The following is a 13,273-nucleotide window of genomic DNA, read 5'->3' as shown; positions in this document are numbered from 1 at the left end:
TTTCCTGACAGGTTCATTTGGAAGACTATAAAAATTCTAAGGAGATAATTTAAGGTATTCTTGTACTTTTAAATCAAAGTGCAAAAAAAAGAAAAAAAAAGATAACTAATGTTAAACGGTGTTCAGAATGCAATTGTTTGGGGACCCTGTAGAATTAATCTATAAGAAACATAAATGACAGGGGCTGATGAGGGGGAGTCTATGATTGATCTGTAGAGTCTGACAGTCCAAGAAAAAAACAGTGACTTGACAGTGGATGAAAGAGGAAGAATCAATGACGAGTAAACTCTGATACCATTGTTGATAAATGGGGGTTTTAGATAATGCTGAATCAAACCTGGAGTTGTGGGAAATGGTAGATAAAGAATGTAAATCAAGTAACAGGTGGAAAAGCAGTTGAGGTTGGACCTGAGTAAGGAAAAAACATAGTAATAGACATTTTGAAAACTGTTTTTGTTATGTTTTGTCTTTAGGTTTGGGTATACCACACAAAAATGTAGTAGTTCATAAATTTTAACTACTGAATAGATAAAATAATTCCCAAAGCTTGCATTATACAGGGTGCATTTTTAGTCAAATCAACCAGGTCATTGTTAAATAAACCTTTCTCTTTTGGTTAAGAAAAAACACTCCTTGAATTTTAGAGGAAAACATGTATTTTGTAGATATTCCTGACTCCTGTGCCAATATAAAAATTTTTAACTATGCTTTCTGGCAGGTATCAAAGGTATGTCTTGAAAAGTGACAGCTTTTAGATCCTTAAGCAGACTGTTGTACTGTTTCAATTATTAAGCTGATTCCACAAATACTTACAACATTCTGACCATATTCTATGTTCTGTTTTAGAACCTGGAATTCAAAGATTAAGTAACATATAGTTACTGCTGCAAGGAGCTCACAGTCTAAGGGGCTCCAAAAAAATATGATGTGTTGTAGCAGGTGTTTGCAGGAAACTAAATGGTGATGTTATCTATAGCTCCACATGAGAAGAAAAAAGGAAGGTTTTCTGAAAGAGGTGTCTGAGCTAATCCTAAGCCACTGCACCAAAATTCTCAAGTTTTAAGAATTGGGCAAACAATTTCTCTATATGTCTATATAAAAGAAATTATCAGAAGGAGAATAAGGCTCAGAAATCACTTTGGGATGCCCAGATTTCTTCTTCACTATGCCTATCTCAAAATTTCATATTGTTAGTGAATGTGAATAAATATAATTTAAATAATATGTATGAACATGATATTCTAAGACTTTATCCACATTGCTCAAATAAAATGGTAGTGGATTTTCCTTGGCTTGATTCATCATACAACCGTTTATAGTGACCACCATCATTTACTTTACCTTTTCTTTTTTCCTGGTGGGGTTACTAGAGACTAAATGAAATCTGCGAAGCTTAGTACAACGCCTGGCACACAGTAGAGTTTAATAAATGGTAGTCTCCCTCTCCAGTCCAGAGTGGATCTTCTACAGCCATTCAATACAGTGCCTTTGTGATCGAGGAGGCTCCAATATATGTTTGAACTCTACACTAACCTCACAGTTTAAGCACCAGTACTCACCTAAGAAATCCTTAGCACCTTCTCTTTTGCCCAGTTTCCTCAGTTCCCACCCTATTTATTCTTAGATATACCTCGTGGCAAAACCCCAGAGGGATAAGTTCCTAAAACAAAACTGTCACATTTAAGTTCTATTAGAAAATTTTAATCACATAAGCCTGATTCATGGAACAGTTGTTCAAAGTTTCTGCCAATGCAATTGCAAATAGAAGTATCAACATTTTATTATCTCTAGGAAAACAAATCTCACAGCGATTGAGATTACACACAATTCCAAATTCTGGGGTAGGTCAAGATAAGGCAATCAAAAATAAAATAGATAGATAAATAAATAAATTTACCAGTGTGGGGGAGGGGATGGCAATAAATGTAGACGAAACACTCTGACAACAGATGGCAGCACTTGAGTATCAAATCCTGCTCTTCCAAAACTTCCATATTAGGTTGTGACTTGCAGAAATGCAAATCCCTGGTAAAGTGGGGCCAAGGATAATGTCTACACAGAGGGCATTTCAGGAACATTTGAACTAGTCACATAGTACCAAGATAGCAAGCACACAGAGATGTGGCAGCTGCTAGAGAGTGGGATCATGATAAGGGACAGCGTGAGATAAAGTATTCTGAGACACAGAGAGCGTGATTTGTTGAAAATGTAAAGGTTGTAAACAGAACTGGAACTTGGTTCTACAATCCTGAAAATGGGGTTTTCACTGCCCATCAGAGCACTGGAAGCATAAACTTTTTTTTTTTTTTTTAAGATTTTATTTATTTATTTGACAGACAGCACAAGTCTGCAGAGAGGCAGGCAGAGAGAGACAGGGAAGCAGGCTCCCCGCTGAGCAGAGAGCCCGATGTGGGGCTCAATCCCAGGACTCTGAAATCATGACTGAGCCGAAGGCAGAGGCTTTAACCCACTGAGCCACCCAGGCGCCCCAGCATAAACATTTAAAACATTTTAACGCATTTTGGCCATACCCACATGGTATGATAGAAAATTGAATGGTGTTTCTTTCTAAAGAAATTAGATTTATTTCCAAGTATAGGCCATACAAATTAAAGAGAGTGATAATAGAAAATGAGTATTAGAATTACTTTTTTGGTAATATTTCTTACATATTAATAGATTTGTACATGGTTTATAAGTGGGAATAATTTTTATTTATTTTTATTTTTTATTTTTTTAAGGAAAACTTTTGGACAGGGGTACCTGGGTGACTCAGTTAAGCACGGACTCTTGATTTTGGCTAAGGTCATGATCTCGGGGTCCTGGGATCAACCCCACTAGGGCTCTGTGCTGGGGTGGAGTCTGCTTAAGATTCTCTTCCTTTCTCCTCCCCTTCTCAAAAAAAAAAAAAAAAAAAAAAAAAGAGAGAGAGAGAGAAAGAAAAGAAAAACTTTTGGACTGATTTGCCAATTTATTATGCTGGTAACTTATACAAAAAGAATTGGATTCCCTCATCCCTCTATATTCCATGGTTAGTGGCTAAGACTTTGGAGAAAAAACTTTAAAACCTACGTGAAGGCACCTGTTTAAGCTCAAGGCAAAGACCTCACAGTTAGTTTCGCTTTGCTAAGTTTGCTGAAGCCAAAGGACTTTATTGACCAGTGCTAACTAGTGTGCCCTGCAATACCCACAGAGCAAACTAGAGCTATGATTTCTTATTCCTCAATGTCATTGCGTTGGCGAGAGATACACAATGCAGGCTTTGGTGGTGAGCAACTGGAAGAGTCTGTTCCAGATCACAGGAGCCTATCTTAGACAATGCAAGAGGGACAGTTCTCGCCAGCCTACTTTGAAGTCTGATTTCTCCTTCCCTAGGAATGGACTGCTCTAGAAGTGGAAGGGGTTTGACAGTGAACAGGGCTAATGAGCAGTCTGTAAACATTCCAAAGTACTGCAAAATTCAAATAAAGTAGCTGAGTGTTAGACCCACTAGCCTAAGAGCTCTGCTTGAGCGAGGTTCATATCTCACTGTGTGTCTCCAGTGCCTCAACGGGGCTCTGCATGCCATACATTTATCAATATATGAATCTTCAGTTTTGTTTTTATGAAAAGTCACTGTGGGAACACTTCCGTTGTTGAAATAAGTACACTTTTAAAAAACAGTTCCTTGGGGAAACCCATGACCTGTGGTGTAATATTAAGGAGTACCAAGTACTGAAGTTAAGCATTTTACCTTACTACTGAGGGAAGTAAATTTTAGAAACTGAAGCTTTGAGGTTGAAGAATACAACTAAATGGGAACGGTAATATGTGACAGGGTGTAAAACTTGAACCCAGGTCAGTCTGACTCTTAATCATACGACAAAAGATCTCGCATGAATTCTGCAAAACCTGGTCGGCTGCTGTCCTTCAACGCGCAGCCCCAGGCAGTTTCCACCCGGAATTTAGGGCCCGGCTTAGCAAGAAGAGCCCGTACGTCCACCCACCTCACCCTCCACAGGCACGGTAATGGAAAGGTAAAACGTGGCTATTGCGCATGCTCACATCGCCTTTCCCCGCATTCTTTTCCCGGCCCCTGTAAGTCCCCGCAGCCACTCTCCTGGAGGACTTTAGAATGGCTCCCGCCCACTGTGAAGTCAAATGGCCGGAAGCCGTTCCTGTCTGCGACGTGGACACCCTCCTCTTCCTCGGGCCTTTACAGCTTGGAAGCAAACACGATGCGTTCCCGTTTCTCGGGGATTCAAGCGGGAGTTTGCCAGTTGTCAATATGGCCGCTGACAGGCTGGTTCCCAAGCGGAGGCTTTTCATAGGCCAAGGTCACATCCTAGCCCCGCCCATTTCAGCCCACTAGGCTGCGTCCGCCTAAATTTTCGCTACGCATGCGCCGCGGGGGCGGGCCGGGAGGTGGGACGGCTCGATTCTTCCGTGTGCCACCGCCGCCGCCTTAGCTTCGCTGCTCTTGCCACTCTGGGGCTGCATTGCCGGCGTTAGCCGCGCGAGGGGAAGGGAGGGGACCGACGGAGCGTGCGTGCGCGGGGGTCCCCGTAGTCCCAGCAGTTCCTCTCGTGCGGGGTGGGCGGCGGGGGTCAGTAGCAGTCCGGGGAGGCCCTAGACGGCGCCATGTCGGCGGGCGGCCCGTGCCCGGCAGGAGCCGGAGGGGGCCCAGGGGGCGCCTCCTGCGCCGTGGGGGTCTCCCCCGGCGGGGTATCCATGTTCCGATGGCTGGAGGTGCTAGAGAAGGAGTTCGACAAGGCCTTCGTGGATGTGGATCTGCTCCTGGGTGAAATCGATCCGGACCAAGCGGACATCACTTACGAGGGGAGACAGAAGATGACCAGCCTGAGTTCCTGCTTTGCGCAGCTTTGCCATAAAGCCCAGACGGTGTCCCAGATCAACCACAAGCTAGAGGTGAGCTCTGGGCCCTGGAGGAGGTGGCATTCAACCCCAGTTGTCAGATCCCATTTAACGCACCGGTGAAACCACCCTAGAAAATTGCCCACTGGGGCACCTGAGCTTTAGTGTGACAGGGGAGTGTGTGTAAAGGAAAAGAGTGAGATGAGGTAGAAAAAGGGATTTGGATGGACCTGTGGGTGTCCCGGCGTCCTGTCATCCACCTTCCTAGGATCTCTATCAGGAGGAAGCAGGAACTGATTACACCAGCCTCCTGTACATACAACATTAGCAAACCAGAAATTCTCTGTCTGAAGAATATCTTAGTCCACCTTGCAACATTTGAGTTCTTATATGGATTTTCACATTGATAAACTAGGTGTATGTATCATCAGACTGATAGTGTTGATTGTTTTTAACCATTTCAGATCAACGTCTGTTGTTGCACACAGACATACTATTCCTTGCATGCATGAACAATTTAGGGGAATTCTATCAGAGCTCTTAGGAAAATTTAGTGGGATAAACAGCATAGTATCAGTGTTCTTCTCAGTTTACAGTTGGTCTTTAAATTACAGGCAGATAACCACCAGAGTACTCTCCAATTTTTCAAATGACTTATAACATTGAGGTTTTTCCAAAGTCTGGATTCATTTGGGAGAGTGTGTGAAGAATTGTCATTTGCTTAAGTCTGTAATCTTGGTTGTGTGGGTGGAGTGGTGGTAGTTCCAAAAAAAAAAAAACAAAAGAAGCAAAAACCAAAACAACCTACCGCATTGTGCAGAAAGTTAAATTAATGCATTATTACAGTATTTAGGAACATGGGAGATTAACGTTATTACATAAAGACCATTTTCTAGTAGATAATTTAAGAGAATGAATCTTTCATTTTAAAGTAGATAAAAATTGGACAATTAGTAATGTGCAAAGCTCTTTGAACATTAGGTTACCTAAGAAATCATCATTTCTATCAGTTACAATGATTAAGAATACCCATTGGATTCAAATCAGTGTGATTATCAGATAGATCCTGTCTATAATTAATGGTTAGCGTTCTTTCACTTCCCTGTCAGTTACCCATCAAAAAGATGGTATAATTCATCTGTGATTAGCATAGATGCAAAACAGAGATTTTGTTGAAAGAACTGTTCTTTTCTTCCATACTTTTTGAAAAGGTTGGAATGGAAGTGCTCATAGGAAGCTAATCACTTCTTGTTCTAGCTGTATGAAAATGTTTCTTGATTTCTTGATTAGTGATTATTTCTAGAAGATAGTTTATTTTTCAGGTGGCGAAAATGCATGTAATGGTTCTTTTTTGAAAATAGTAAAAGCTTTAAATAACAGAGCAGGAATTACTTAAATGCTACGTGAGAACTTTCCTATCATTTACAACTGCAAGTGTCTAATGAGGATAAATAACTTTTTAAAAATGAAACAATACCTATCTGATTTTTTTTTAAATGACGAAGGACACTTTCAACAGTGGTATTTTGATGTCAGATATAAAATCTAATTTTGGAGAAAGGTTTATTCTGTGAGTAGGAGATGGTGCTCGTTTACCCCCCCCCATCTTTAAATATTTTAAATGAGTATTCAGAGCTATAATAAATTATGTATATTCTTTTTCTCAGAAATTGTAATTACATATTCTGACTCCACATCCTGGCTTAGGAGGTGGCCTTATTTCTCAAAATAAGAAATGCTAGTCTGTCATGATGTGAGCATGTTTTTTCAACATGTTTGAAACCTTTGACTTAAAAGATCTTAGAAAAAGGGGAGGGGACATTTTGTTTTTGTGTTTTTTCACTTACATTTTATTTGTTTGTGGGGTTAATCTTTTTCCATTTAGCAGGTTTTACATTTTTTGTGGAATCGGTATGTACTGGTGAGGAGAGAGCCTCATTGTCAGTAGTGTTTTTCATTTTCAAGGTAGATCTGCTGTTGGATTATCTGCAGATTTTCAGAGGTTACTTCATATACTGTTATCAATCACCTGAGATCTTGAAATCTTAGAAAAGATTTCCATACATACGTCCTAGCCCAGTTTTATTTTCTTAGTAAGTGGGCTGAATTAGTTCTATTGTTTTAAGGTTATGGACATTAAAATACAACCTTTGAGGCCATTTGTGGCTTGATATAGAAGGTGGGTACTGAATTTCAGGTTTTAGAGGTTGATACCTTAAACCATATTACCAGAATTGAATATTTTTATAATCAAAACACAGATACCTCCAGTATGGGTAACTTATATTTAAATTGGCCTTGAGTATCTTTGGAAATTGTTCCTTCTGCCCATTTGTTGTGTCTTTAGGTAACACCATGTTTAACATTAACATAGCAGTTTAGGAAAATAACTTTAGCTGCAAAAAAATCATAGGTTACATTTTAAAATAAAATGTAAATGATGTCTACGTGACTGTTGCTTACTATAAGTTATATTTGGGGATAGGGCTTTTATAAGGGGAAGGGGAGAGCAAAGAGTATCAGAATATATTGAGATAGTGCCATTTCAAATTGCTCACATCTCTCTTATTTACCCTACCCACCTACTTGAGAATTCCTGCTATGGTAAGCTACTTGGTGACCGTTGGTGCTGGAGTCGTAGTACTGATTGGGACAGTAGTAAGAGTAGTAGTAGTATTAGTAATATTAGTGTGTTAGAGTAGAATAAAGATTGAAGAACTAGTACTTTAGAAAAACCCATCTCTCTACCTGGAGATGCAGTTTTCTGCCTCTTTACCCCTTCTTTAAAATAACAGCAGAACAATCCATCTGTCACATCCTCCTTTCTGTCAACAGTTCCTGAATCAGTATATCTTTCAAGTAATTTACTTGCAACCATCAGTGGAGAAACTTTGGTCTAGAGACATGTTTATAATGAACTAATGAGGTACTATTCTTTACTGCTTTAAAGCTGTCCTGTTTTTAAACAAGCAGTGAAGCAATGTTGTAGCGTTGAACTTGAAGGTTACTATTGGTTCGGTATGTATTTACTGAGCCCTAATTATGTGCCAGTTGCTCTAGTGGGTATTTGGGATATAATGTAGAGCAAAAATGGACACAGTTGTTTCTTTTTCAAAGCTAGGATTCTGTTGGATAATTAATTGGGATAATTATTACATAAGTGTGAAATTCCAACTTTGTTGCATGTTATGATAGTTATGTAGAATAGTGAGAGCCTGTTCTGGGGGATTAGGAAGGCTTCCTTTTGGAAGTGACTATTGAGTTATGACATAAAGGATAAGTAGGAATTAATTAGGCCACAATAAATAGGAATATCAGTCAGTCTTACAGTAGAGAGAATAGAAATTGGAACGCAACTGTGACAGGAAAGTGTGTAATGCACTTGAAAGAAAGCTGGTATGTGTTGTAAGAGCAAAGGGCCAAAGAAATGAGATGTAAGATAAGTTTGAACAGGTGGGTAGGGACATATCTACTTGATTTTACTGGCCATGGGGTAGATTTAGGGGCCGGTATCATAGCAGTGGGAAATGTTTTAAACTAGATGGTAACCTTAGGTATGAGATTAGAATAGTTCGCTCAAGCTAGGATAAGGAGAGACTTTGGGACATGCACAGAATGAATGCAGGAAATCACTTAGGAGGTTCTTATTCTGATCCATATGATAGGATAGTGAGGGTAGGATAGTGCAGGGTAGGATAGTGAGATGGAGGTAAGTGTTCAGAACAGGAGAGACTGGAGAAGTAAAAGTAAACAGTTTAGAAATGGATTGGAATGGAGGGATGAGGGAATTCAGGATGACTCCAAGATTTCAGTTGGTTGCATAGATAGATGGATATGCATTATTATTAACAATAACTGTATTGCTAACCTTACTGATCAATTACTAATGGGCAGACTCACTTCGTTTTGCATATATTGGTTCATCTAATTCTCATGACAGTCCTGTGTGATAGATTTAGTATTCTTATTATTCCCATTTTGCTCAGGATTAAGTAAGTGGCCCAAGGCTCTAAAATTAGAGAAGCCAGTTTTTCCAAAAACACATGCATTTATGCCTGGTGTGGGGAAAGAGGAGGTGGAGAGAAAAGCAGGTAGAAAGAGTGAATGTGGCTGGTTAGATTGTAAGAAGGAGTGTGGGGTTCCTGGGAGGTATTGTTATAAAAATTAGACACGTTTATAAGCCAATGAGATGCATCTACTTGAGAGGAAAGCTCAATATTCTAGCGAAAGAGAGGGATAATTAGGATTGATAAGGTTTCTGAATGAAGAAGAGATCAAAGATATATGTAGAGAGAATGGCCTTACATTGAAAGGACAGCTGTTGTACTTTGAGGCAGAGAGAGACAATTTTGAGGGAGAGGGAAGCGGTGAGAGCAGAAGGTAGGAGGTTGAGAGGATTCTGTCTGATGGTTTCTTTTTTGTAAACTTGGAGCCTGGGACAACTGCTGAAAGTGGGTGAGAGTAATAAGAGCTTTGAAATAGGGAAGAGTGGGAGAGCCAACTAGCCAGAGCAATAGAAGGACTGTCAGGCAACGTTGGAGACTTACTTGGAGCTAGTTTTCATAAATTCATGGTACAACCAGTGTGCCCTGTTGCGTGACTTTCTCCAGCAGTGCTTACATGGTTACTAACAGGCTCAGTGATGATAGTAATAATCCAGTGCCATAGCACAGAGTTTGCTATGTAGACAAGAGTGTTACTGAAATGAAAATGGTAATGGGGATGAAGAAAAGGAGATAATCAACTAAAGTAGAAACAGGATTTGATAATTATGTATATGTGGAGGGTGAGGAAGAGGATGCCACCACAGTTCTGTCTGACAGATGGATTAGTTGATAGCTGTTTCATAGTCTCCCCCAAAATTCATGTCTACCCAGAACCTCAGAATGTGACCTTATTTGGAAATAGAGTCTTTGCAGACGTAATTAGTGTAAAGGTAAGCGATAAGATCATAGCCGATTAGACTGGACCCTAAATACAGTGAGATTGTCCTGATAAGAGACACTCAAGACACAGAAAGACACTGAGAAGAAGGCTATCTGAAGAAAGAATCAGAGGTTGGGATGACCTTTCTACAAACCCGAGAAATGCCAAGGATTACTGTCAACCACCAAACGCTGCGAGACAGGCATGGAACAGTTTCTTCTTTAGGGTATCCAGAAGGAACCAATTCTTGATTTTGAGCTCCTGGCATCCTGAACTGTGAAAGAATAAATTTTTGTTCTTTTAAGCCACCAACTTTGTGGTGACTTGTTGTGAGAGCTCTGTGAGACTTAGACCATGTAAGGAATCCAGGGGAAGGAATAGGTCTGGCAGGAAAAATAATGAGTTTAGGAGATTGTGCATAGTTAAGGTTCTTACCCTTTCTTGTATATTCCTAACATAGTCTCCTAGTTGCTTCTTACCCACTCCAAACCATCCTTTCATTGTCAACATAATTCTAAAATGTTTCATTTTAATGGTTCATATAAAAAAAGGCAACTCTGATTGTGGCCGCTCTTCTTTTTATACTTCCCTTTTATTCATTGGATAAAATTCATACTCTAGCTTGGTGATCAGTACCCACCCAATGTGTCTGTCCTTATTGCTTGTCACCCCTTCGTGGCTGCTGTTTCCTCTCAATAAAACTGGTCTGTGGGCAGTTCTCTGAGTAGGCCTTGCTCTTGCATGGCTTTGCCACCTTGACATAGGCTTTAGTGTATAATGCCTTCTCTGTCCCCTTTGTCTACAGTATTGCACACCCACTCATCTTTCAAGGTACCACTTACATCACCATTTCTGAAGGCTGTCCTCACTCCATTTATCTCTGCTCTCTGCAGGCAGAGGCTATCAACACCTTTAATTCACTTGGACTGTTAAGTTGGTTACCTTGTCCTGTCATTAGTGATTGCCACAGCTCTTTACCTCTAGAAGGTAAGCTCTTTGAGGGTCAGGATGATGGCTTAGGTGAAATAATCTCAGTATCATATGCTTTGTGAAAGCTGACTTTAGGTGTGAACATTTTCTCTTTGTGAACCCCTTTTGGTTTCTAAGAGTTGGTTGGTTTTTTTTCCCCTATAGTGCTTTCAAGCCTTATTGAGTAGTAATTCCTCTGAGTGTGGTATCTGGTTGACTTACATGTGGATTACAGAATTGGTGTTTTGCTGGCCCCTTTTTAAAATTGGCAATTTAAAATTCACACATTAAATACCAACCTTTCTGACCTATTTACATCCGTATCTCACTTGTGAGGGGTTTTCATTTCTCAGACCTTTCCCTGCAGCATCCATGTATTAGCTGATTTCCGTTCAGTACTTGGGTAAATTTCTCCTCTCTGACCCTTTCACTTCTTCTTTTATCTTCTTTTTTAAAAGTTTTTATTGAAATTCCAGTTAGCTGACATACAATATAATATTCATTTCAGGAGTACAATGTAGTGATTCAACACTTGTATACATCACCCAGACTTTCACTTCCATTTTTTTTTTTTTCTGAATTAGTACATCACACATGCCTCTATTATAATAGTGTTTTTGATACTCTCCATCATAATTGGAAATGTCATTTTATCTCTTTACCAGACAGTGAAATTCTGAAGGACAGAATCCATGTCTTACTCATCTTTTTGTCTCCAGATCCTGGCACACAGCATGTACTCAATACATGTTTATTTGAATGAATAAATTATTTGAAACACTTTTAGTGTTCTGCCATGAATCCTTCCAAGATTACCAATAATCATTCTGTAATACAGGTTTCATGAGAGCTGGGCTGGTGTCTTTCTGATAACATCCATAGTGTCTAACACAGTGTCAACTACACTGTTGAATGACTGAATCTGCAGCTTCATTTATTTCCCTGGTATGTAATTCACAAGGATTTGATTTGTGAGTTAATATTTCATGGTATTCCACTTTAAGAAAAAATTGGAACTATGACTAAAATAACATTAAACCTCGTTAAATGAGTGTATCGTATATGGATTGTGTGCTTGTGACATTTCTAAAATATTGGGTGAGTTGGTTCTCCTCACTCTACATCCAGTTGGATCATAAAGCAACTGAGTTGTTTAACATTAAAATGGAAACAAACATTTTATGTTTTTTTGGGACTTCATTTTGTGGATTAACATCAAAGTAATTTAACTGTCAAAAGTACATCACGGATTTATCTTCTTGCTTCTATTTCAAATCCCCCCCCATCCTAGTTCATTCAGTTTGTCTCCTGTATTACACACAGCTGCCTTTTTTAAAGCATAAATTTGATCATATCTTTCTGCTTAAAAGTCCTCATTTATACTATGAATAAAATTCAAACTTCTTATTATGGCTGGCAAGATCTGTATGATTTGACCTGTGCATATGTCTTCAATGACCTATCTTATTATTCTTTTCTCTTATTCTGTATGTTCCAGCCACATGGGCCTTTCTTCACACTCTAAGACTAGAGTTCTCAAACATTTTGGTCTCAGGACCCACTTATGCTGTACAAACTATGAGGTCCCTAAAGAGGTTTTTTTCTAATGTGAGTTATATCTGTTGGTGTTTACAGTATTAGAAACTAACACTGAGAAAACTTTAAATATTTATTTCAACAGTAAGCCTATTAGATGTTAATAGAAATATCATTTTGAATGAGAAAATAACTATTTTCAAAATAAAGTGCATTGTTTTACATTTAAAAATGATAGTTAAATATCTGGCTTACTAGAAGATAGCTGGATTCTTTCATCTGCTTCTGCATTCAAATAGTTGTGATTTAAGGTTTGGGTTATAGCCTAGGAAGAAAGTTTGATCTCACAGAAATAAATAGTTGGATAAGGGAGAAGTATTTAATAACCTTTTCAGATAGTCATGGATATTTTTCTATAATATAAAAAGGTAATTTCGTGGGGTGTCTGGGTGGCTCAGTTGGTTAAGCGTCCAGCTCTTGATTTTGGCTCAGGGTCATGAGATCTGGCCCGGAGTTAGGCTCTGTGCTTCGTGGGGAGTCTGCTTAAGATTCTCTCTCTCCCTCTGCACCCCTGCTCACGCATGCTCTCTCACAATAAATAAATAAAATCTTTTAAAGGTTAGTTACAGTGTAGAATCTAAAATTCTTATCAGTGAAGTTTTCATCCACTGTTAGAATACAATAATGTGTAGTCATTGAGTGAATCTTTTACTGAGTCATGATATTGACCTTATGGATTGGTCATTTTGAAAATACTGGTTTGCTGAGTTATGCAGATTTTCTAAATCTGGGCACATCTCATTATACAGTCTTTTTAAAGTCACATGTGGGGGCGCTTGGGTGGCTCAGTCAGTTAGGCATCTGCCTTGGGCTCCAGTCACAATCCCACAATCCTAGGATTGAACCCCATGTTGGGCTTTCTGCTTAATGGGGAGCCTGCTTCTCCCTCTCCCAGCTGCTCCCCCTGCTTGTATTCTGTCTCTCTCTG

General features: G+C 39.4%; 1 protein-coding gene across 3 annotated transcripts in view; it reads left to right on the top strand.

Annotated features, from left to right (window-relative positions):
• The first annotated feature begins 4,379 nt into the window (after positions 1–4,379).
• GOPC (golgi associated PDZ and coiled-coil motif containing) overlaps positions 4,380–13,273 on the top strand; it is a 41,311-nt gene continuing 32,417 nt past the window's right edge. For 2 of the 3 annotated variants that reach the window (XM_059400613.1, XM_059400612.1), the window contains exon 1: positions 4,381–4,908. In XM_059400613.1, the coding sequence (XP_059256596.1) occupies positions 4,621–4,908 (288 nt within the window). In that variant the 5' untranslated portion in view covers positions 4,381–4,620. Of the gene's footprint in view, positions 4,909–13,273 lie in introns of all 3 variants that reach the window. The other variant, XM_059400614.1, reaches the window with a different exon arrangement.

This window comes from Mustela nigripes, chromosome 5 (genome assembly GCF_022355385.1).
Source record: "Mustela nigripes isolate SB6536 chromosome 5, MUSNIG.SB6536, whole genome shotgun sequence".
Classification (NCBI taxonomy): domain Eukaryota; kingdom Metazoa; phylum Chordata; class Mammalia; order Carnivora; family Mustelidae; genus Mustela; species Mustela nigripes.
Note: the sequence above shows the minus strand (reverse complement) of the source record. Positions and strands in the feature narration are given on the sequence as shown.